This window comes from Lepidochelys olivacea, assembly GCF_965140295.1.
Source record: "Lepidochelys olivacea isolate rLepOli2 genome assembly, chromosome: 2".
Classification (NCBI taxonomy): Eukaryota; Metazoa; Chordata; order Testudines; family Cheloniidae; genus Lepidochelys; species Lepidochelys olivacea.
This window is the reverse complement of record NC_140412.1, coordinates 138,382,462-138,407,642: the sequence shown is the minus strand read 5'-3', so window position 1 is coordinate 138,407,642 and position 25,181 is coordinate 138,382,462. Positions and strand designations below refer to the sequence as shown.

Genomic DNA, 25,181 nt, shown 5'->3' with positions numbered 1-25,181 from the left:
GTTAAGGCTACATTTTAGTCATTCTAATTTTTAGTAAAAGTCATGGGCAGTAAACAAAAATTCACGCCCTGTGACCTGTTCATGACTTGTACTATATACCCCTGACTAAATCTTGGGAGTGCTGCAGGTGCTCGAGAGGGGGCCTGTAGGTGCTCAGGGAGGCAGCGTGGGGAGGGGGGAGGTCTGGGGGGGGGGTGGCGCGAGTGCTCCAGGAGGCACCGTGGGTGCTTGGGTGGGAGCAGCCCGGGACCTCCGCTGGTACTAATGGTGGTGTGGGGGGTTGGCAGGCTCCCTATCCGGCTTCTTGGAAGCACCGACATGTCCCTAAGCTCCTAGCTCCACACACTGCCAGCTCCACAGCTTCCATTGGCCAGGAACTGCAGCCAATGGGAGCTGCGGGGGCAGAGGCAGCGTGCGGAGCTAGGAGCTGATTGAAGGATATGTTGTCGCTTCCAGGAAGTCCCCCCAAGGTAGATGCTACCCAGAGCCCTCACCCCCTCCCGTGCCCCAGCCCTCCCCCTCCTCCCCAACTCCTCCTGCTGCTGCTGGGGAGGGGGAGGAGACGGTGGCCCAAGACTGCCCCAGTAGCGGCCAGTGCAACTGGCCCAGGGGTTACCTGAGCTGCTCGGGCAGCCCCGGAGCCAACTGCACCAGCCACTCAAAAGTCATGGAAAGTCACAGAATCCGTGTTTGGAACTTGGGCATGCTGGAGAAGCCAGGGATCTGATGACACACCCAAGTTACATACCTGTGTTTATAAATGGCAATTTCACTCCCTCAGTAAAGGACCCCAATATACATCCCACCTATTCTTCTGGCTGCTGCTTCAAACCCACCAAGATTGTCACACTTGTCCAAATAAGTCACAGCCAGCTAGCCCTTTCCAAGCTTGAAATTATATATTAAATAGGTTTTACTCCACTGTTCTGTCAGCATACTTGAGTGCACTGCTGCCCATGTTGTCTCACTCCTGCTTCCAGCCACTTCATTGCAATTGACCATACGGTAATACCCTGCAGGAACGCTTCCTCAGCACAGAGGAATGATAGCCCACAGTTAGCTTCTGGGCTCTTGGAGAGATGAGAACAGAGCCATTCAAGAACAATTCCTCTCTCCCTTGCCTGGATCTGTAAGCCAATAAAGGAAGCTTCATAAGCAATGGTATCAAAAGCTGCTGCAGATTAAAAAAAAAAAAATCAGTGTGGAAATGTCATCAATTTATTTACAGTTAGAATAAAATAATCAGAAGTTGCACTGGTTGCACTAGCTATCTCACACTTCCACTAGCTATCCCACACTGTGATGTAATTAGGATCAAGGAAATCTTAGAACTCAAGGAACTGCTACTGTCCCTGCCACAACTTTCTTGATGACCTTGCCCAAAAATGGGAGACTGAATGCCAGTTGACAGTAAACCAGACTGGCAGCATCAAGCATTGGTTTCTGGACCATTAGCCTTACAGTGACAGCCAGTATCCCTATTCCTCCTCAGCTCCTTGGCGGGAAATGCTGACAGCCTCAATAAACAGGGGCCTAAGTGCCTCTCCCCATTAAGCTTCACCAGCCCGTAAAGACAAAATTCCAACTCCTAGGTTGTAGGACAGAGCACCTGTATTTCTGCAAGGCCATAGCATGTGACCTTAAAATCTGTCACAATTCTTCAGACTCATGTGAGACTTCAGTCACCAGCCCTGTAGCCAACTTCTTGCATCATCTTTTTCAAGTCACTTATGTGATGACTTGTAGGACAAAGCCAGAGGAGAAAGGCATTTACAGGCCATTAGAATATTATTTTGTTCTCCATTATGGAAATGAAGTCCTACCAAACCATCAGGAGGGGTCAATCAGAAGAGCAATCTTAGCCCTCAAGGGTTCCTGAAAATCACTGACACCACTAAACAGGCCTATCACCCTTCCAGGATATATGCATCCCAGTCTCAAACCAAAAAAAGACAATGGTCAGTCCGTGATGGAGGAGTATTCATCCCTCCAAAATCCACTCCCAAATAATGCACGATTTCCAGAGTTTGTCCGGCCTACAGCCACCTGAAACAGTCCTATGGTTGTCATGGCAGTTGTGAAATTCTGAGGAGTATTCCTTTTTTAATATTGGTTGTTTAAATTAAGGCTGAAAATATTTTTTTGTACTAGAAATAATTCTACTTGTCTTTCCTTTAAGGTCCTGGAAGTGATGGGATCATGGTAATCTGGAAAGACAACTTTGATTCCCTGTACAGTGAAGTGGCTGAACTTGGCAGGTATGACTTACCCATGCCATTTCATTGTGAAGGTTGGAAAGTTCAGCCGGTGTGTGTGTTAGTCTCTGAAGGGTGGAAGAGAAATGTCCAAATATGACATTGGTTCAGATTATTTCTTTATGAAATCTTCTTGAAATTTACATTTATTTCTCGCAATGATCAATTGTTGGAGTCAAAAACAGAACACAGAATTGCTCACCCTGTGAAGAAAAAGTAACATAATGCTAAAATTCTGCCATAACTAGATGACATAGTTTAAATACAAAAGCAGTTTTGTTTATGCTGAAACTTTATTCATGGGCAAAATTAGAGGGTGTATGCACTGCATGTGTTTTATGAAAAATTGTGCAGGTTCTGCAAATGATTGTACATAAGTGCTCCATAAGATTGTACAGCACTCCCTTAGTTAAGTATCTTAGTCTTTCCAACAAAATCCATTTGCATTACTTAGTCATAGTACCCTAGAAAACAGATAACATTCTGGATTTTACTTTTCTGGATATTTAAAAAGATTTTTGGTAACTGCTAATTAGTTATCAAGACCAGTTTGCTAGACTATTAATAATACTTAAAGTCTTTGAATGTAGTCAAACTATTCTACTCTACTCTACTCATGTCCCATTGGACATAGCCATAACATTTGTCCTAATAAAATTTTGTACAGTTTCTGGTCTTTTAGCACTGCCCTCAGCTAATTCTTTTCCTTTGTAATTGTTTTTCAGGGGCAGGTTTTCTGTTGTGAAGAAATGTGATCAGAAGGGAACCAAGCGAGCAGTGGCCACCAAGTTTGTGAACAAGAAGTTGATGAAACGAGACCAGGTTACCCATGAACTCGGAGTCATGCAGAATCTCCAGCATCCCCAGCTCATTGGCCTTCTAGATACCTTTGAGACTTCCACCAGCTACATCTTAATATTAGAGATGTGTGTGGGCTCTAAGTAACATTATGTTATGTATATGTGTAATCTTCATGCAACTGGGTATTGTAGTAGTTTGTGAATGATTTTGGAGAAGTTTAGGATTTCACAGAATTTCTAGAGTGCTTACATAAAAGTCCTGGAACTCTCACATTCTATTTTTAAAGATGGCAATACTGAAATGTTCCGCTTGTCCATAATGGAAAGCAAAGGCCCTGGCTGTTCACAAGAACCAGTTCCCCCAACTAAAATCTCCTGTAAACAAGTTCCCATCGGAAGGGTTTGGTAAGGAGGGGACAGGAGGATCGTTGCAATGTAGAAATGATCCTCATAACAGCATCCCTCTGAAATTGTGTAAGTGGCTTTAGATGTGGTGAGAACAGGAGTAAGATGTGGATGGAGTAAATGTTCTAAAATGCTGATGTGCCTGGACTTCTCATCTCATATGTTGTTCCTCTCTTCCTGAAGCTGCAGTCTATCACATTTCAATATAAGCTGTAGTGGGTGGTGGAAGAGGAAGTTCTTTTTGTAGCATCCTAATTAGGTCAACAATTCCATGCTTCCCTGTTCAGCACCCCTCCACCCTCCTCCTCATTCTCCTAAGGTTTTTTCTTCTTTGTAAATGCAGCACAAGCATTAAAGGTTCCATCTGTACGTATGTTAACACACTATTCAAAGGGGTTCAAAATGCAGGTTCTCCGCATGTCTAACATGAACATGGTGCCCAAGACTTTCAAAAGAAACTAATGGTTTTAGGTGCTTCAGCACGTTATGAAAATCAGGCATCTTGAATGTTAGTGTCTCAGACTGGGCACCAAAAATGGAGGCCCCATAATATTTTTATTACATTGTTGTGAGCTGCTTTTCTGGGTTATCTTTACAGGTCTATGTAGTGGAAAGTCAGTAGATTAAAACTGTGTGAAGTACATCAGGGGTCTTCAGTACTTAAACTGGAATTGGGATTAGCTGTGTTGCCCTGGTATAGCTTCAGTTGAATAAAGCCGTCGGTTCTAGAGCAGTGTTCTTGCACTGCCTGTATTCTACTAGTATTTTTTAAAATTCACAATAGAAGGAATGTACCCATCAAAAATAGCTAGTGTTGCACAGTTTTATAGCATTTCTTTTATTGGTTGAAATACTGCTTTTCCTTCTTTAGTCACCCCCTTCCAAAATGTGCTTCAGAATAGTAATCCTCACTTAACGGTGGCACATGATTAATGCAGAACGATTAATCCCAAGGGGCATCGAATTTGTCATTTGACTTCAAGAAAAGTAAGATTAAACTTCTAGTGAGTAATGGTAGCCAGGATTCACTAATAGTGAATTAACTGATGCTGTTGGTGAAGATAAGGACAGTTTAACTTGAAAATGCTTTTGAAACTTTAAAATTAGCAAATATGTTTTTTAAATGTTGCTGTTTTAGTGTTGCAATGAAATGTAACTCTTGTACTTCAATAGGGCTGACCAGGGTCGCCTTCTAGACTGGGTTGTGCGATGGGGAAACCTCACTGAAGGGAAGATCAGGCTCTATCTGGGAGAGATTCTGGAAGCTGTACAGTATCTTCACAACTGCAGAATAGCACACCTGGACCTAAAGGTGAGGAGCAGATGGTACTCCTGGAGTGTTACCAGAAGAGATTGCGATTTCTGGGGTGCAGCTGCATGCTACATACAAACTTGGGTCTCCTAGAAATGGCTTCCTAGAATGGCCATTGAGAGCCATGCAACCTTTGCCTTGAGCCATAGAATGCTCCATTCAAGGTTATATGAAGTGGTGGGAATTGCCACCCCCCATGCACCCCAAGTTGTTTTCTGCCACTGAAACAGAAAGTCTTAACTTCCTCTGTGTCTTCCAGTTTTGCTCATTAGCTGTTCGTGTCCATTTTCGTTAGATTTTGTGTAATGCACTCTTGATTTGTTTGCTTGGTTTTTGCCTAGGGAATTTGTTATATATATCGTTTTCTCCACTTGAAACAACAGAATCTATTGTGCAAATTGGGTTCAAGAATTGCTCTTCTTGTGGCTCCAAATTCTCCTTTTCTCTTTTTTGTACTCTGTCTGAGGTGCATGGGTGAAGGGCATCTCCTGGATCGTTAGAATAGAATATCATAGAATATCAGGGTTGGAAGGAACCTCAGGAGGTCATCTAGTCCAACCCACTGCTCAAAGCAGGACCAATCCCAACTAAATTATCCCAGCTGGGGCTTTGTCAAGTCAGGCCTTAAAAACCTCTAAGGAAGAAGATTCCACCACCTTCCTAGGTAACCCATTCCAGTGCTTCACCACCCTCCTAGTGAAAAAGTTTTTCCTAATATCCAACCTAAACCTCCCCCACTGCAACTTGAGACCATTACTTCTCGTTCTGTCATCTGGTACCACTGAGAATAGTCTAGATCCATCCTCTTTGGAACCCCTCTTCCGGTAGTTGAAAGCAGCTATCAAATCCCCCCTCATTCTTCTCTTCTTGTTCCATCCATCTGGGTTTCACTGTTTGTATCTGATCCATTTTGATGGAAAAAGTCTTGAGGGTTTCAAGATGGATTTGAAGCTTGTTACTGGCTCTTCCTCCCACCCAATTTTGGTTTAGATGGGGAAATCTGGTACCAAGAGATCCTCTGTGCAGGAAGGGTCTGCTAGGCTGTAAGGGGCCTTGAACTCAGTTCTGCAGATTTCATTCTTGATAGGAAAAGAAGAGGAAAAAAGAGGCAGTACCATCATGCCCCAGATTCCTACTCATCTTCAAAAAAAATTAATTAAAAAAATTGGCTTGATCTACAGCTGTTGTGGGCCCAAAAAGTCAGAGCTTTCTAGTTGTTTCTGGGTTTGTATGGCATGCACAGCTGAATTCAAGAGTGGGGGTCTACTTGAGATCCAGTTACAGGTAAGTAACTTTTCTTTAATTCAAAACACAATAAAAATTCCACCTTCCCTCATTGCTTTTAGGAGGTGCTTGTAAGAGTTCCTGTGGTTTCCAGTGTGGCTCCAAGAGACTGATTTTAAACTTCAGCTCAGTTCAGCTGCCTCTATATTGTAAAATAAATGGCATGTAAATGTTAAGGGACACTTCTATGTTGGGGGAAAAAAAATCTTTAACTTGCTACCCCAGTCTTCAAATATGTGCTGTTTGTTGTTTTTCTGTGTCAGAGGCAAGTAGTCAATGAGTATTATATACACAGTATCAGTCAAAAGTTGTTGGGTCTTCAAAATGCAGGTTTACAGGGTTCCTGTTTTCGGTGAAGCTTTTCTGCAGAACTCTTCTTGTGAGTTTTTGCCGACTAAGGCAGGACTGTGTTTCCTGTGTCATGACTGTGTGAGAACCTAAAACTTGATGATCACATGTTGCAGGATGCTGCAGGATTGTTTGAGGAGCTTGATAGAACGGTGCAGGAACTTTGTGGAGCTAACCATTGTAATCCACTTAGCTTGTAAATGTTTGCTGTGCTCACCAACTGACCCCGCTGGCGGGGAAGCAGTAAACTAGGGCGTTAGATGTGTGCTAGACTTATTTGAAAGATGGGTATGATTTTTCTCTTTGTATTTTCTAGCCTGAAAACATTCTGGTGGATCAGAGCTCAGCTAAGCCAACAATAAAACTGGCTGACTTTGGAGATGCCGTCCAGCTCAATACCACCTATTATATCCACCAGTTACTTGGGAACCCAGAGTTTGCAGCTCCTGAAATTATCCTCGGAAATCCTGTCTCCCTCACCTCAGATGTTTGGAGCATTGGAGTGCTCACATATGTCCTTCTTAGTGGCGTCTCTCCTTTCCTGGATGAAAGTGTAGAGGAAACTTGCCTGAATATTTGCCGCTTAGACTTTAGTTTCCCAGATGACTACTTCAAAGGAGTTAGCCAAAAGGCCAAAGATTTTGTATGTTTCCTACTTCAGGATGACCCGGCTAAGCGTCCTTCTGCTGCATTGGCCCTTCAAGAGCAATGGCTGCAGCTGGGGAATAGCAAAAATGTTGACAGCATTGACATATCCAGACTGACTTCGTTCATTGAGCGGCGAAAACACCAGAATGATGTTCGACCCATTCGTAGCATTAAAAACTTCTTACAGAGCAGGCTCTTGCCAAGAGTTTGACCTCGCTTGAAATTCTCTCTCATTCTCTTTCACCTGCCAATCAAACTGGAGATAGAAATCTCCTGCCAATCAGCTGTTGACTTGAATTTTGGAGAAAAAAACAGAGCCAATCAGCTGCTAGAATGTTCGTGTGAAAATGCATTCCAAGTAAACCTGCACACAGTAGTACTTGGGACTAGCAATGCAAACTACGCTGAGGTGGAGAACTATAGCATTGTACTCTGTGAAAGGCAGTCAAGAGCGTTACAGTAACAGTATTTTATTCAGGTTTCTGCAAAAAACAAAAAAAACACTTTTTTAAAAAAACAAACTGATAGAATTTTGCAAATGAACTGATCTATCATTTTCAAGATGTGTTCAAGGAAATAAATGCCTATGTTCAAAGCACTGGTATTAACGAACAAACAAAGACAAATATCAAATCACACCTGGAGAAAACTCACCAAATTGGCTGCCCACTGATATAGACTCCATTGATGTCCGTTTTTCACTTGGTCCTAGAGCTTTCCAGTTGCCTCGCCTGTATGTATCTCACATAGCAGTGCACTGAGATCAGACTCTGCTTTTAAGTGCATCCAACCTCAAAATTTTTGCATACAAATAGAATGAATCGTTTTGCTCTGATAAAATGTAGGCCTTACTTGTATATAGACTGTTACCTGCCTTTGGTTTGTAATTTTTCTCCCCCTCTCCCTCCTTCCTAAATGGTGGTATACCACTGTGCGGGTCTTCAGTTCAGGTCAGCCCTTGCTGTCCCATTCGAAAAGGACTTTGGGTTGGTGCCCAGCCTGCCAATCTGATTGTCGAGCAGTATACAGCAGGATGAAAATACTGTAAATGCACTCATTTGGGATTTTGTTTTATTTCATATCATGTGCAATGTTGTGGCTTTAACATTTTATGCAACTATTTATGAGGACCTCTGTTGTAACTGTAATAAATATATAGAAAAAGCACATACTTAGTACGGCGAGCTTTATGGTTTTGTTTGTGTGTTTGGGGTTTCTGGGCGGGTGAGGGAGGGAATATTGTATCACACTGTCATTACTAGTTTAAGATGAGATTTTAGCATAAAACTTAGTAAAAAAAAATCTAGTGAGTTTTAAGGATTGTAAATAAATAAATTAGATATTCATAACCCAAATCACAAACTGAATAAGAAATAGGGTGACATTTTTTAAAAAATTATTATTATATTATTATTCAAAATGCCAAAGTATTACTTTCCCAAAATCAGTCTCAACATTTACGACTTTTTAGAATTTTCAAATCTGCGTTTACTGCTTTCTGTACAATAATTGAATGAATTTTTTGCTCTTTGGTGAAGAAATACATCCAAGCAGTAGTGGTTATAAGACCTGACACGTAATGTAATTGTATCTTATGTAACTGTTTTTAAGATTGAGGTAATATTAACATGTGATGAAATATTTAAAAAGACAGAGATGGTTTTCTGTGCATCAAGGAGTTCACATGGATGTGTTGTCGTCTATGTTTCTCTGTGCAAAATGCCATGTTTAATAAGGAAACTAAGCCTGCAACCCACACTAGTTAGATATATGGGTCTTAAGCCATAAACTGGCTTTGGTTAGTTTTAAGCTTTGCCGCTTCCATTGTATTCTATTTATTCCTTTTTGTTTGTTTTTTGTTTGTTTTGTAAAGTTGTACAGAAACTTTTTAAAAGAAAATTGAATTCAAAACTGGATGTGTATTCATACCAACCTCATAACATCTTGTTCGTGTTTATTTTCCTCTATTATTTCAGTTAAATTTTTACTTTATTTTGCATGTATATTTCTTTGTACAGTGACGTTATGTGTTTAAACAGTATGATGTGATGTAAATATTTTATTTTGCCATCAGTTATTTTAAAAAAAAATTAAACATATTTGACATATTTGTCTGATCTCTCTTGTTTTAAGACCTTATGATCTAGGTCTTCCTATATTTCAGTGGTGCTCTGCACTGAAGCTACAGCAATAGTTCCTTGCTATAGAATGTGATTTAAATTGCCTATTTTAAAAGCCGGGAGTATGCCCCACAAAATACTGTTTGCCCTTTACTTCTAAGTGTTGAGTGCTTTGCGGTATCCTTGTCTTCCCACATGATTAGATAATTTGATTCGCTACCCTTCTGGGACTTGTTTGTCACTGCATTGTATACCTTTAGAGCAACTGTGGATACAACAGTTGCAGCCAGACGTCACCCAATTAAGGGCCACATTGCCAATTTATCAAGAAACCAAAGGATCAAAATTAAATCATATAAAATGGAGTATATTCCAGTCACTCTTATATTTAATCTGGAGCATGCTACCCATGAGGAAAATCGTTTTAATCTAGGGATGGTTTCATTATTGCTGATGTAACTCCATCTAGATCCTTCAAAGGATTCAGGTGGAAAGCTTTTGAATATGTACACTTCTTGTCCTTACCTTATTTGCAATTCAAAGATGAATTTAAAGGTCCGTAACTCAATATGTAGTACTTCTGCATGTCAATTCATTGAATTCCTGATTTTCAGGATTGTATATTGCCCAGCTTCAAAAACTAGTTGTTTCTCTCTCTTCCCTGCACCCACTTCCCTTCCCCACGCACAATTTGCCATGGAAATCCCAGAAATAAACATACAGAATATTCAGAGATCTATCTGACAGGGCAAACAGCCTGAAGTCTCTTCTAAGGTATGAAAATAAAATACCCCATCCCAACCTATTGTTTCTGTTATAAACGCTCAAGCTCCTTGCTGCTCTGTGATTACACACCTGTCCCTCCTCTTGTTGAGCAGGAAAATGGATTAGGCTTGGCAATAAACCACAGTGGGGAAGAGGATTAACCCAAGGAGAGTATGTGTAGACATTACTCACCTGGTGGGTTTCAGTGACAAAAATGCGTTCCTTTCAACTAATATTAGTGGCAGAGAACTTGTGGGTGCACAGGCCCTGCTCTAGAAGTCTGCACAAGTTTGGGTGCTCAGGGTTGTTGTTTTTTTTTAATCAAAGAGAACGTTCATTTGTACCCCAGTCCCCTGCTTACTTCGAAGGCTGAGCACTCTAAGGGGGTTGTTTAAGGCTATTCAATAGGAATGTTCAGATGTGCTCAGAGGTTCCCCAGACACACATTTACCCAAGTTTTGGAGCGTGTCCACATTGCAGTCAGAGGTGTGATTGCAGCAGGAGTAGGCGTGACCTAGCTAGCTTGAATAACAATAACTGTGAAGCTGAGGCAGCATGGCCTGAACAAGCCTGGGTCCCTGAACTCAAGTGCACGCTACTGCGGTTTCACTGCTATTGTTATTTGCACTAACTAGATCAAAGCTATGTTGGGTATGACTACGCTTGTTGCAGTCAGACCTCAGATTACAGTGCAGATGCACCCTGGGTCCCAAATTAGCACAATTAGGCCTACAGGGGCAAGTTAAGCCCCTCAGACACAAGTGTGCAAACCAGCTGATGCGTGCAACATGCCTGGAAATAGCACTGCAATCTGACTGAAGGAAAAAGGCAAATAGCTTGGGTGAGAGCAGCTAATATGGGGCTTATAGCCTAGGGCAATGCTGCAGGGTGTGGGGAGGGTAGGAGAGTTGCAGTGGAAAGGATGGGGCGGGGAATGGGTCTGGAAGAGGGTGCACTTTGAGGTTTGGTGCTGCACCCAGTGGCGGATTTAGAGTTAGTGGGGCCCTGGGCTCAGCTTCATTTCTGGAGTCCCTCCTTGGGACCCAGCCAAGAAAAAAAACATTCTCTTATCTCCCCCTGCCCCGGTGTTTTCATTCGTTTTTTCTTCATCCTCCTCTTATAAGTAATAGCAAGTAAATGAAAATAAAGTGAGGTACCTCGATTGTTCTTGTAGTCTTCACTTATTTTTCCACAGACCACTTGAAAGTCACTGAGGGTCTCGGCGGACCACTTAATGATCTTTCCAAATATTGTTTGTACCATTAGCTAACGATTGGAAAGCGCATTGGATAAGAGCATTTATTTAAAAAATGTAAAAAAAAGTTAGGGTGTGGGGGGGAAGGGTGTTGGGGTGTGGCGCGCTTACCTGGGGCACCTCCTGTTTGGTGCGAGGGGTGCAGGTGGGGATGTGGGGGGGTGCAGGAGTCAGGGTGGGCATGGTGGGGGGGGTGCAGGAGTGAGGGGGGTTGGGGGGTGTGAGGGGATGCAGGAGTCACGGCTGGGGGTGCAGGGTCTGGGAGGGGGTTGGGGTGCAGGGTCTGGCCAGGAGTTAGGGTGCGGGACAGGGCTCAAGGCTGGGGCAGGAGGTTTGGGTATGGAACGCTTACCTGGGGCCACTTCCATTTGGTGCGAGGGGTGCAGGTGGGAATGTGGGGTGTGTGTGCAGGAGCTCCCATTTGGTGCTCAGGATGGGGGTGGGGATGTGGGGGGGTGCAGGAGTCAGGGATGGGGTCATGGGGATGCTCCCAGCCCCCTGCCCTGAGCGGCTGATGGGGGAGTGGGGGGCCCCACCTTTGCTTCGCCCTGCCCCAATTCCACCCTCTTCCCCAAGGCCCCACCCCACCTCCTCTCCGCCTCCTCCACCAAGCGTGCTGCGGCCCCGCTCCTCCCTCTCCCTCCTGGAGCGCTAGCAAACAGCTGTTTGGCAGTGGGGACAGGGCTGGGAACATGATGTGCTCGGGGGAGGAGGGAGTTTGGCTGACGGGTGCGGAGCCTGCAGCAGGAGTCCCAGGAGCCGGCAGGACCAAGCTTCTGCCTCCGCAACTGCCCGGCCCTGTGGCCCCCTGTCGTAGGGGGGCCCATGCCAGGGCACTCTGTGTTTCCCTGTAAATCCGCCTCTGGCTGTACCAACCTCTGACTATAGGCATGACTTCTAGATGTATTTTGACAGAAAGGAGGAGGTGGCCAAGACTTACTCGGCATAGAAAGAGTGGAGTGCCATTACTTTCTGGCCGGGATTTGAGAGCCCGTGGGACCTTCCTTGACTTCACTGAGGCACACTGAATCTGCGCCTTTGGACTACATCTTTTAAGTCGTCATGCATCTTTGTGATAAGCTGCAGGAGGATTTGGAGACAATTCCATAGGAGCCATGCCCTCCTAGTTCCAGACAGGGTCACCACAGCATTGGGCATACTAGCAAGTTGGTCTTGCCTTCCACCACCCTGCTATGCACTATTACCTAGAAGATGTCCTGACTGCCACAGAGAGGAAAGCAATTATCACACAGCCTTACCCATGGAGAGTGTCATAAATATAAAGGGAAGGGTAAACCCCTTTGAAATCCCTCCTGGCCAGGGGAAAGCTCCTCTCACCTGTAAAGGGTTAAGAAGCTAAAGGTAACCTCGCTGGCACCTGACCAAAATGACCAATAAAGAGACAAGATACTTTCAAAAGCTGGGAGGAGGGAGAGAAACAAAGGGTCTCCGTCTGTCTATATGCTGTTTCTGCCGGGGATAGACCAGGAATGGAGTCTTAGAACTTTTAGTAAGTAATCTAGCTAGGTACGTGTTAGATTATGATTTCTTTAAATGGCTGAGAAAAGAATTGTGCTGAATAGAATAACTATTTCTGTCTGTGTATCTTTTTTGTAACTTAAGTTTTTGCCTAGAGGGATTCTCTATGTTTTGAATCTAATTACCCTGTAAGGTATCTACCATCCTGATTTTTCAGAGGTAAAAATGATTTTTATTTACTTTCCTTCTATTTACTTCTATTTCTATTAAAAGTCTTCTTGTAAGAAAACTGAATGCTTTTTCATTGTTCTCAGATCCAAGGGTTTGGGTCTGTGGTCACCTATGCAAATTGGTGAGGCTTTTTATCCAACATTTCCCAGGAAAGGGGGGGTGCAAGTGTTGGGAGGATTGTTCATTGTTCTTAAGATCCAAGGGTCTGGGTCTGTAGTCACCTAGGCAAATTGGTGAGGCTTTTTACCAAACCTTGTCCAGGAAGTGGGGTGCAAGGTTTTGGGAAGTATTTTTGGGGGAAAGACGCGTCCAAATAGCTCTTCCCCAGTAACCAGTATTAGTTTGGTGGTGGTAGCGGCCAATCCAAGGACAAAGGGTGGAATATTTTGTACCTTGAGGAAGTTTTGACCTAAGCTGGTAAAGATAAGCTTAGGAGGTTTTTCATGCAGGTCCCCACATCTATACCCTAGAGTTCAGCGTGGGGGAGGAACCTTGACAGAGAGAAATAAGCACATCTAGATAATGCGTGAATTCTGTCATATAGCCCACTTCCCATCAGTGCTGGGTATAACGAATGATACGCATAACCCTGAGGGCTGTCAAGGTGGATAATGTCTCCAGAAATGGGAAGGACGCCAACTTAGCCACAAGCATCATGTTAAAAGATAAAGTTGCTGTTCAGAGTTGTGGTCAAATTTCATGGATCCTGTTGTGACTCTGTACCGAGTGTTATCCTGCCTCTGCTGTTAGAGTGGATCCAGTGAGTCCAGTTTCATCGCGGGTGAGCAGAGACGAAGAAGAAGAGAGTCAGGTCTCTGCAAAAGCCTGGTGGTGGTCTGAGAATGTCTACCCCACAACATTATCATGAGACACCAGATACCCTAGCCTGAGGTGGCAGAGAGAAAAAATGTTGTGAACCCATCAAATGAAGGTGGTGAGGAGGGAGGTGCTGGTGTGCACAAGCATAGGAAGGGAGTAACAAAAACAGCTGGCTGGAGGGAGGTCAAGCACCACAGCCAGCAGATCCCAGGCAGTCGTCCATCAGAGAGGCAGAAAGCCAGCCACTTTCCCAGTGAGTGAAAAATGAGTAGCGGGCACGGTACTGGGCTGCTCTGTGGTAAATGCAGGATGATGTGGCATTGGGTGAGTCCAGTTAGTGAGAAGCCAAGGCTAGGGGAAGGCGGCAATGGTATTAATGTGAAGTCAGTTGCTGCTGTGTTATGGATGGGTGCCAAAATAGAACTCCATTTTGAATGTCTACTAGTTGTGGCGGTGGTAGAACTGGTGATGGAAGGGAGGGGCATCTCAGCTCCAGTCCAGGAAGTGATTTATGCTTCATGTACCTTTCCTGTATAGGTAGAGCAATGGAAGCCCCTGAGTAACTTTTATTCTGAATGTTCATTATTAACTTACCTATTACAGGGAAGGGGTTGAGTGCAGTGTTAAGCATATGGATTCTGCATGTACCCAGACCAACAGTTTTGCCAAAGCCAATGCTCCATCCCATAGGTAAATAGCACTGGTGTAACTTCTCAATGAACCTGCGCTGCAGCTGAGGTAAGGAGTGTCTGATGAAAAGTTACCAACCTTTAGAGCAGGGGTTCTTGACCTGGGAGTAGCAACCAGGAGACACAGCTCATCCTGCTCTTCCCAACTTTTTAAAGGGAAAGGGGTTTGCATCCAGGTGGGAGAGAGGGTTAGTATACAAAAGGGTTGAGAACTACTGCTGTGGGCAAACACTTGTTGTCAGAGTTCTGAGGGGGTTGACAATATCAGCAGCCCCCCCCCCCCAAAATGCCAGTAAGTACAAAGTAAAGGCGATGATTCCCACCATCCCCATGCACACATATGGAGTCTCCATGTGTGGACTCGAACACCTTTTCCAGAATCCCACCTGAAGTCTGCCAGGGTCTGCCCACTCAGATCCCTTTGGGCACCAGGATCCAAATGTGTTCAAGTATTTGGTCTGGGATTTTATGACTACCTGATAAATAGCTGATTTATCCAACCTCTCCCTGCAGGTCTCTAAAATGCAATTGTCTACTGATTACATTTGTACTGACTGTAAATTAGCAGCACAGCCTGACTGGCCTTAGCCAGCTGCATCCAGCACTCCTGAGATGGGGACAGGGTAAAGTTGCTGCAATGAGCTTGTGAGGTCATAAGCAGGATATGAGAGAGGTGGTGAGGGAGGAGGATGTCAACTTGGGGGATATTCTCAGAGGCACAAATAGTAGCTGTCTAACTCACGTTGAAAGTCTGAGAGAATAGGGCACCTCCCTGATGTTTTATGTCCAAAAATCATCTCTTCCCTTGACAAAGTAATAATCCTAAGGGAGATGAGACCTCGGCTGCAGAGAATGGGTTGTGGTATCCATGCTAAGAGGATGTTGCACAGGCTATAAATGTCCTGCTAGTTCACAGAGGCTTTGGGATGGGAGGGTGATAACCAAACCAAGCACAGAGGTGCAGGATAACAGAATAGTCCCCTATTTGTAGTAACAAATGCCACAGGATCAGCAGCGTCCATAGCAGGCAAGGCTGAGATTCCATTCTGTGCTGCTGGCATTCAGAGTGACTTCTGGGTTTGGATGATGCAATTTTGGCACAGGCGAAGAGGAAACTTTACTGTTTGTGCAAACGTGACGCAACTGTCGTTACGGTGGTACATGGTAAGTAATGTAAATGTTGGATTAGTGGGGGGGGCTTCATCTTTACATTGTATTGTTGATTTGCATAATTTCTGAAATAAGCAAATTTTAAGGAATTTAATCACCTTGTTTATCTTTCCTAACCCCTGCAAAATGACCCCTCTCCAGGTGCTAAACACGCCTAGAAAATGTGCAGGCGTGTAATGGAAGACATTGCCAGCAGGAAAACGAGGCAGACCTCTGTGCTGCCTGTGAGAAGTCTCAGGAATGAGGCCTCCTCATCAAGAACATACAAACTAAGAGCCGGGTGAAAGAATGGGAATTTTCTGTGAAAAATCCCATGTTTTTGTAGCGAAAACCCAAAATTAAAAAAAATTCAACGAGCTGTAAGAAAACACTAATTGCAAAAGTCTCTGCTTTTCAGCAGCCACTGTGGGCCAAATCCTGGTCTGATATAAATTGGGAATAATTCTACTGACGTGCAGGAGATATGCTAGCCGAACAAATTCCCACGGGGGTAGCTGGGAGCAGAGCATTGAACTGAGTTTTCAGTTCCATAGTTGAGGCAGTTGGGCTGTATTTGGAAGGAAGGGAGTTACCTTTCCACACATTTCAGTCTGTCACTTTTATAGTGACAATTGAGTGAGCACTAGGAATTCTGGTTTCCATCACTCCAGACGTACATGGAACCTTTGCTCCCCACGGAGCAACGTCACTCAACTAACACTCTGCATCTGCTTTGCATGTCTGCTCCCAGCCAACTGAATATTTCTGTTTGCAGTTCTTGTTTTGTTTAAATAATGAAGTGTGGGTCAACATTTTGATCGGAGGCAGGCTTTTTTTAAATCCACTCAGACTTGATATAGATTAAATGAGAGAAACCCCCTACACACCCTGTGGAATACAAAGCCTTATTAAAGGTCATAATTTTCTAAAGGTTTGTATAGAAAGAATGTCTATATGAGTAAGCCACAGAATGTACGGTTCTATTTTCCATGGCTGGGGAGTATAAAGCAAGTTTGCTCAGTGGCCAATGTTTCTTCCAACTCAAACTTGGAAAGAAAAGCTATTTAACATGTTACTGACTCTATTTTTGGATTCTCTCAGTTAGTTTCTGGGCAGGCGGGAAACCTGCCTCCTACCTGAAGGCCAGATATTGAAGGCATAATATCTCTCTGCAGGTTTGTCAGGGCTTTTCCATGATACAGTGTAGTATAAGTGTATGCTGTGTACAATATAAACAGAGGTTCCCTTTCTCTCTTACACTGTGGCCTAGTCAGATAAATTGTGTTGATGGTAGCACATCCAATGTCATGTCCTCATGGTTTTGCCTAAAGGTACTGATGTTAACACATAGCATAAGAGTTGCTCCAGATAATGGAAGTGAAATTGGTGCCATTTCAGTTTAGAAAAGAACTGCATTTAAAGGAAGTCTTTAAACTTTGAGGTCTTTAGTAACTCAGTCAGAGGTTAGGGGTCTATTTCAGGAGTGGGTGAGGTTCTGTGGCCTGCAACGTGCTGGAGGTCAGACTAGATGATCACGATGGTCATTTCTGACCTTAAAGCCTATGAGTCTATGAAATATCTGTATTCAGGGTTCTGTTGTGACCTTTCAATGGTAGGAGATATTGCCTGCAGCTTGTCAGCACTTCCACGATAAACTCCACCGGAAGTAAAATAGTTAGCAAGATTTTCTCTCCTTCCTCCCCAATATGCCCACCCTGTTGCTTTTCCGTGCGCACACCTCCAACGGTGTGCACTTTGAGCAGTGTGAGTTTGAGGCTCGCGCACACTGAACATTTTTACAGCTTTCATTTTTAAATGTTCCACTTAAAAAAAAATGGAGAGGGTCGCTGTCAGCTTCTGAAATGGCAGATGGATGGTTCCAGGATAAGCCCCGGGAGTAACATCAGGTGCGGGGGCTTCTCTCACATCAGGGTGTAGAGATGGCTGCAGGGAGGGGCCTAAGAGCAGGAAAGGTTTCTTCTCCTCCCAGCAGAATGAGTGCTAGTTTGGTGCTTTTCAGAGCCTCCTGTAGAGAAACATTTTTGAAATGAAAAGGCTTCATTCGGACGGCCTCTCATAGGGGGAGGTAGGGAGACTTGTATTGACAAAATGGTATCATGAGCAATATGCACTATCAGCTAGAAGGTAGGTGTGTCTCATTCAGTGCTCTCCCCCACCCCCACTCTGCAGCTACGAATACACCTGTGCCTAGTTTACTCCATCTCTGAGATGCGATAAGGTTCTTGAGTGCATGTACAGAGAGCTCTGCAGGCCAGGTACATACACACACACACCCTGTCTATCTCAGGCATCCAGCAAGCATTTGGCCTGAAACCTGTAATCACTGCTATCATTTCTAAGCCTGCCCATGGTGGTGATGTTGTTCCAGACAAGACAAATGACCTCAGAGTGTAAATCCAGCAGTATGGAGCCCCTGCATAGAACTGTGAGCAAATACTCCACCAGGTCCCCTGCTTGTCCTGCATTCGCACACAATCACTGTAGGCTGAGATTTTTCCAAGCTGTCTCGGAGCTTCGGCTGCTCCGTGTCCAAATCCTTTAGGTGGCTAAAATCTCTGCCAAAATGCTCACGTTTCATATTGTCTGCATGTTACATTTTAAGAGGAAAATTTTCCATGGCACAAGGGGCCAGTTTTAAACCATTCATAAAGAGAACCTTAATATAAAGGCAGCAGGCATTATGACAGCGGCGTCTGCTCAGCAACGCTATCATGGTGCTTGGTCAGTAGAGGCAGCAATCATCTTTGCCTCTTCAGTGGCAGTGTCCTAGCCTTTATTTGAACGGGGGCACATTTCTTGGCTAGGAGCAAATAGGGGCCACACAGCGGTTGTGTGGCACCTGTCTGCCACTCCTCTAGCCACAGGTTTAGACTTTTCTCCTTTTTAAAAATCCTCAGAAATTAACCATAAAAATGATATCAATGCAATGTTAATGTTCGGCAATAAAAAGCCAGGAAATGTACATGTCAAAGTTGAATGCAGAACCCTCTTGCACATATGCATTATGGGAATCTTTAATTCCATGAGGTTAGCTGAGATACACGTGTATGAAGTTTGTAGCAAAAGGTATATTTTCAAAAGTGTGATCACATGACTAAACATTTGCAATGTATATGTGCAGAGAAGCCGAATGAAGGTTAGGCATACAATCTTAATTTTTGCATTTCCTGCCTTTTGTTAGCCAGCGTTGTACGGTCAAGCAATCTTTCACTATTATCATTTGCATTTGACATACTGTGACTTAACTAAATTAACGTTTCATTTTTTGTTATGTTTACACATTTGATTTTGTGCCAAATGGCTGTGTTTGCTCAAGGGGACTAAATTATTTTATTGTTGGGAGTGGTTCTGCTCTCTGTCACATGCACATATTAAGGTCTGAAGTCCACCTTGTGGAAATGTTATCTGTACAGGAAAATATTGTATTTCCTTCCCTACCAATCAGTCACCACATTTAAAAAGTTATACTCGTGTTTTGTGTTAGACTGGCACATGAGGTGCAGTGGAGCCAAGACTGATTCTAACAACCCAATAACAGCTCCTATGTCTTATCTAGACAAACATATGTACACAAGCACAAGAAACAAAATTCTGCTACTGAGGCTACAGCTACACTACAGCCAGGATCGACGCTCTGAGATCAATCCACCGGCGGTCGATTTAGCGGGTCTAGTGAAGACCCACCAAATCAACAGCAGATCGCTCTCCAGTCGACCCCTGTACTCTACCCCCAACAAGAAGAGTAAGGTAAGTCAACGGGAGAGTTTCTCCTGTCAACCCCCCGGGGTAACTTAACCTAAGGGAGGTTGACTCCAGCTACTTTATTCATGCAGCTGGAGTTGCGTAGCATATGTCGACTTACCGTGGTAGTGTAGACATAGCCTCAGTGTTTCAGCTGTCATGGGCAGATCATGGCACAGTGACCCCAGTAGCAACAACATCAGCAGTGCACAGAGCAGTAGCCACATGTGCAGCAACAAATCCAGCAGTGCTGCGAAGGAAGTTCCAACATATTTGGGAATAACTGGTATTATCTGTGGCTGTAGTCTATGATAATTTATACTAAAGGGAGTGGTTGGCAGGAACTCCTTGCAGCCCCAACTTTTTGAATGTTTAAGAATGTGAAGCGTATTTAGCATTTCAGCAACAGGAGAGACCCTACCATGAATCTTCCTCACTGTTTTAAAGCTGAGCATCTAAATTTCACAGATGTGATAGTTGTCACTCAGTTCCTCATTCGTTTCCTGCTGTGTCTCCAACGTGTGTCGAAGACTTCCTTCCCCCACAAAAAAGTAGGCTGCAATGGACAGTCTCTTGTCGGTTTCTCCTACATCTTTTCTCTGCCGATTCCTACCATGCAGTTGCGTCGTCAATACTAAAAGCTGCAGAACATTGAAATCTGCAAATGTGGGGATTGTGTCATTTTTAAAAATATCAAAAACAAACCTCACAAGGCGTAGCTGACTGATTGCATCATTCATTTTCAAAATTATTTTAATAAATGCCTCCATAATGGGATTTACTTGAAGCAGTTGTTGAATCTCCAGGTGCTGCACTAGAGTGCCACAGAGACCAGGTATCTTGCAGAATCAATCCCACTTGCTTGGAGTGCACAGGGCCTTGATTATGACTCTTAAGGGTCTTGAGTAGGATACCCCTTGTGAAGTCTCAGAAGTGTAGTATAGCGATAGTGAAAGCAGAGATGGCCCCAGACTGGATTCCCCCCTTCTCCTGAACTTTGGGGAAAGCTTTGATCTGCCCTAAAAATTCACAGCTTGGGTCTCAGACTAAAAGGGGCTGAAGAACACCAAAGAGTGCTGAGGGTACTCTTCAGTACACCATAGGAGATGATTGGCGTTTTGGCCCTATTTATTATTACCCCCCTTTGTTTGCCTGTGGTAAAGTGACTTGCCAAGGTCACACAGGAAATATGTTGCAGAGCCCGGAACATAGAACCTAGCTCTGCTGAGTCCCATTACAGTGCCTTAATCACAGAATCATTCTTCCTATCTCTGTTCCTACATACACAGACAGTTCAAAGCTTAGCTCATCTTGCTGAGCTAGTAGAGGATTTTAATTTCGACCTGCAGAGTAGACAGCAAAGTCTGCTAAGAGATGGGAAAAAATGATTAAAAAGGCCTAAAACACTTACCTCTGCAACTCAGAATAAGAGACCACTAATTGTACACGAGGAGACTTACAGGGAGAAAAATATTCCTAGAGCCTTGCTAATTAACTTCTCTGATCAGTCATTCAGCTGGACTTCCAGTGAATTCTTAAGTGGGGCATATGCATTCTGGGGCACATGGCTATTTGCTGACTCAGTCTCTCAACGCTGCTTCTTTCAGTGCTGTCTGATACTAATATTTTCTTCTGGCCAAGTGTTCATCGTTTATGTCTTCCCCGTGGCCCCCAGTTCTTAGCATAAAGACATCCATTTTCATTCGTATATTTCTTTTGTGGTTGTTGTTCATGTGAGTCCCTCATCTGAGACGCATGAAACCGTTTCTTGCTGAATGAGATTTGCTCTTCTAATGGAAAAGCAGCTGCTTTTTATTTCTCTATGTACTGTCATTATTGCTGACAGCAGAAGTGTGCATCGTTCTGGGGAGTGTTTCTTGAAGAGGTGAGAGAAAGGGATTTTCTCTTTTTGCCTGACTAGGAAACAGAGATCCAGAAACTCCTGCATTCTAAACTTTGATTTGACACTGTGGCTCACAGCAAATCAGCTGGAGCTACTCTTTCTGCTTCATCAGGTGTTTTTGATGATTCATGTTAAACAGTTCTAAATATTTAACTGTAGCTGCCAACAGTCAAGCATTCACATTGTTTCTCTAGTGTCTCTCACCATGTTGGCTAATGGGATTCTTTTAAAAAATCCCTTAGTGATAGCATAAGTTGCTGATTGTGCGTTTTGGTCTCCTGAGTAAATTTCTCACTAGTTTCTAAGATTATTAAAATGTGCTAGATATTGGCACTGCATGGGTTAACTCTTGCCCATTTAAAGGGACAAAAATTGCAAGAACTTGCCAAAGCAAAGAGAGAGATGAGAGATGAGCTCATTCCTGCTTTCACTGAAATCCATGGCAAACCTTGTATCGGGGCAGGAGCAGACACTTATATACATAAAACTGCTGTTTAATGCACTACTGCTACCCTTGCCCCTCTTTGTTAGCTTAATACCGTACAAGCTGGCACATGTACTAGGAAGTGCCCAAATCACAGGAAATAGTGCTTCATATTGTTGCCCCTTCTTCCAACACCAGTGTCCCACTGCTGACACTGGGACCAGCCCTTTGTGAGCAATAGCAAGGCTTTGCTGACCACTTCGCAGTGGTGGAGAAATCAATTACTTGAAGTTTGGGTCTATTCTAAATGTAAATTGCTTCATTTACACTCCACAGCCACCCCTCCCCCCGACACACACACACACACCAACCCTACTACACAGCCAGTCACAAACAGCCTGGGTACAATTGCCTCTTTCAGTAATCTCAGGGTTTGTCTACACTTAATATGCTACAGCTGCACAACTGTAGCACTTCCTGGTAGACACTACCTCTGCTGATGGGAGGGATTTTCCCATTACTGTCATTAATCCACTTCCCTGAGAGACAGTAGCTAGGTTTACGGAAGTATTCTTCTGTCAACATATTCTCTATATGGGAACTTAGGCTGGCTTAACTACTCCACTTGGGTGTGGATTTCTCACACCCTTGAGCAACATAGTTATGCCAACCTAATTTTCCATTGTAGACCAGGCCACACACCAATGCTAAATTCCCAGGAAACTACCCTTCACTAAGAACTTTCTTACTGTGTGCAACAGTTTCCTCTCCACAGAACTTTCTCGCAATAATACAACCTTTCTTCAGAGACTAAAAACTTGCTGGCCCACACAGAAAGAGTTTGTAAGACTATGTATAACTGCACCATCTGGTGACTCCTACCATAACAGTATCATTGCAAAAAACAAACACACAAAAATACTGCAAGCCCCATCAAATGCCCCAAACAATTATCCTGTTTTACATTGTACCTGTGCCTGAGTGTTGGAAGTTTTGTAAACTGAATGAATTATGCTCATCCTACAATTCTGTTCACCCATATCAAGCAGTTCACAACATTGTGCAAAGCTCAAGTCAGCTTTGGAATTAAAAAAATAGGAAACTTGTCAAAGCAAAGATTCAAAAATACTTTGTAACAAGTACAGTTAAGGAGTACTTTCACGGTTTATTAACTGGTTTGGAATGTAGTATCCAAAACAGAGATAAGAATAGTACAGAATAAAACAAGTCAAAGAATTCAGAGTAGTCAAAGAATTGTTACAAACTGTTAGGTTGGATTTTAGTGATATGTAAAGAGTTTTGTAACTTGGGTGACAAAGCTCTGTCCTTGCCTCTGTGGGTCCCGTGTTTCCTGGCGGATTTCGCTAGCCTCAGAGGCTCACTGTGACCCTCCACGTAACCCTTCTTTCTCTAGAGACAAGGGTCACAGTCTACTGAGGCATTTTCATCATAAGCCAGCGAGGGAGGTGAGGAGACTTTATCCTTCCTTGCACAGTTTCTGTTGTCTCCCAGTCTCAGTGATTAATCAGGGGGCAAAGGTGGAGAGGGGGGTAGCCCGGGCCCACCCTCTACTCCGGGCTCCAGCCCAGGGACCCTAATAGTATCAGCTATGGTAGCTGACCTTTTAGAAACATGACATGTGCAATTCCCTGGGCTACTTCCCCCACAGCAGCCCTCACTTCCTCAAGCTTCACTTCACCCTTACCTCAGGGCCTCCTTCCTTGTGCCTGATATGGTGTGTACTACTCAGCCTCTCCAACAACACAACTTCTTCCCACAGCTCCTGACATGCACACCCACCTGACTAACTGGAGGCTTTTAACTAGTTTCAGCCAGCCCCTGATTGGCTTCAGGTGTCCCAATCAACCTAGCATTCTCCCGGCCTTCTGGAAAATTAATTGGCCCCAGGTGTCTTAACTGACCTGGAGCAGCTGCCATTTCACTTATCCTGGTACCAGGAATTTGTTTAGCCTGGAGCTAATATATCTATCTCCCACTACTTTTCCATAGCCATCTGGCCTTGCCCCATCACACTTGTAAAATCATACTATAAATGCTACTAGCTGAAATGCATATCTTTGAAACAAATGATCCGTTTAAGGTGAGCACACTGTAAATTTCTTTCCCAGAAGTAGGGTATGTATGTCTCCTTTTCATATTGTACTTTTTTTGACTTTAGACAATAAATTTAGCTCTTTGGTCTCTTGAACATTTTTAAGAACAAGCCACATGTGTACTCAAACAATTGGCTACACGTTTTAGCATATGTTTAAATGCCAAAAGAAGGGAGTGGGGAAAAACACCACTGTAGTGAATCTCAGAGCCGGCATTTTCTGCCCTTTTTTTCCAGTTCAACCAGTCTTCAGTTCTGCATAGTCAACTGCCAAGAGCTAACTTCTAAATATAGTTTTGTCAACTATTCCAAGTTTGTGAAATTCATGGACAAATTCCTGCAGGAGTACAGAGCATAATTCCAGACTGACTGAGAAAGATAAACTGATAGCGAGATTATCCCTACAAGCCTCAGCTGATGCAGCGGACACAACCTCTCATTTGACGTTGACAGCTGTTGTCATTAGCTGAGCATCGTGGCTTCATTCCTTAGAATTCCCTAGGGAAATTCATTCCACAATGGAGAATGTGCCCTTTGAAGTGAATAATCTTTTCGGTGAGAAAACAAATGAATCATTACACCAATTGAAAAATTCTAAGGCATCCCTCCACTCACTGGAGAGCTACACTCCAGTACTAAGAAAGAAGTTTGATAGACCTCAGAGGTACAAATCACCAAAGAGGCTACAAACCACTGTGGAAACAACAGAAGCTGCAATGGAGCAAGCATATAATGCTCCTCCTCCTTCCAACCTCAACCTCCCGCTAAGAATTCTTTTTGACAGGACTTTGGAGAGCTATGAACCACAGTAGATGCCACATCCATCAACCCTGAGACCCAAAAGCCAATCTGGAGGCTATCTAGCGTGCTTTGCCCCAAGCCTGACAGATAACAACAGAAAGATGAGGTCTTAGCATAATTCATTCTGGCTACACTATAGAATTAATCTCCCCACAACCTCTGGAACCCTCTTCCCATCCCTCTTCAGGGACCACTCTGTTAAGAGTTAGCTCATTCAAGAGGTGAATTCCCTCCTCCTTGAGAGAGCCATAGAGCTGGTACTTCCTCAACTGTGGGGCGGGGAGGGATTTTACTCAAATTATTTCATCACACCCAAGAGAAGAGAAGGTGGACACTCTCTTGGACCTCAGACAACTCAATGCCTTTATCAACAAATTGTGTTTCAGAATGGTCACCCTGGCATCAATAATTCCATCGCTGAACAGAAACCAGTAGTTCACAGCTCACAATATGAAGGATGCCTACTTCCATCTAGATGTCCAACCCCCTCACACACAGAAGGTTCTTCAGGTTCACTGTGGGCCTGAAACACTATCAATACAAGGTGCTCCCCTTCAGCCTTGCAGTAATACCAAGGGTATTACAAAGATACTCTCAGAAGTGGCAGCTCACTTCTGGT

At 43.8% G+C, this 25,181-nt stretch overlaps 1 protein-coding gene across 2 annotated transcripts in view; it reads left to right on the top strand.

Moving 5' to 3' along the window:
• Positions 1-8,219, top strand: part of TRIO (trio Rho guanine nucleotide exchange factor) — a 401,689-nt gene extending 393,470 nt beyond the window's left edge. For both annotated transcript variants that reach the window (XM_084621487.1, XM_084621488.1), the window contains exons 54-57: positions 2,180-2,258; positions 2,981-3,181; positions 4,634-4,772; positions 6,721-8,219. In XM_084621487.1, the coding sequence (XP_084477613.1) occupies positions 2,180-2,258; positions 2,981-3,181; positions 4,634-4,772; positions 6,721-7,263 (962 nt within the window). In that variant the 3' untranslated portion in view covers positions 7,264-8,219. The remainder of the gene's footprint in view (positions 1-2,179; positions 2,259-2,980; positions 3,182-4,633; positions 4,773-6,720) is intronic.
• The last annotated feature ends 16,962 nt before the right edge of the window (positions 8,220-25,181 follow it).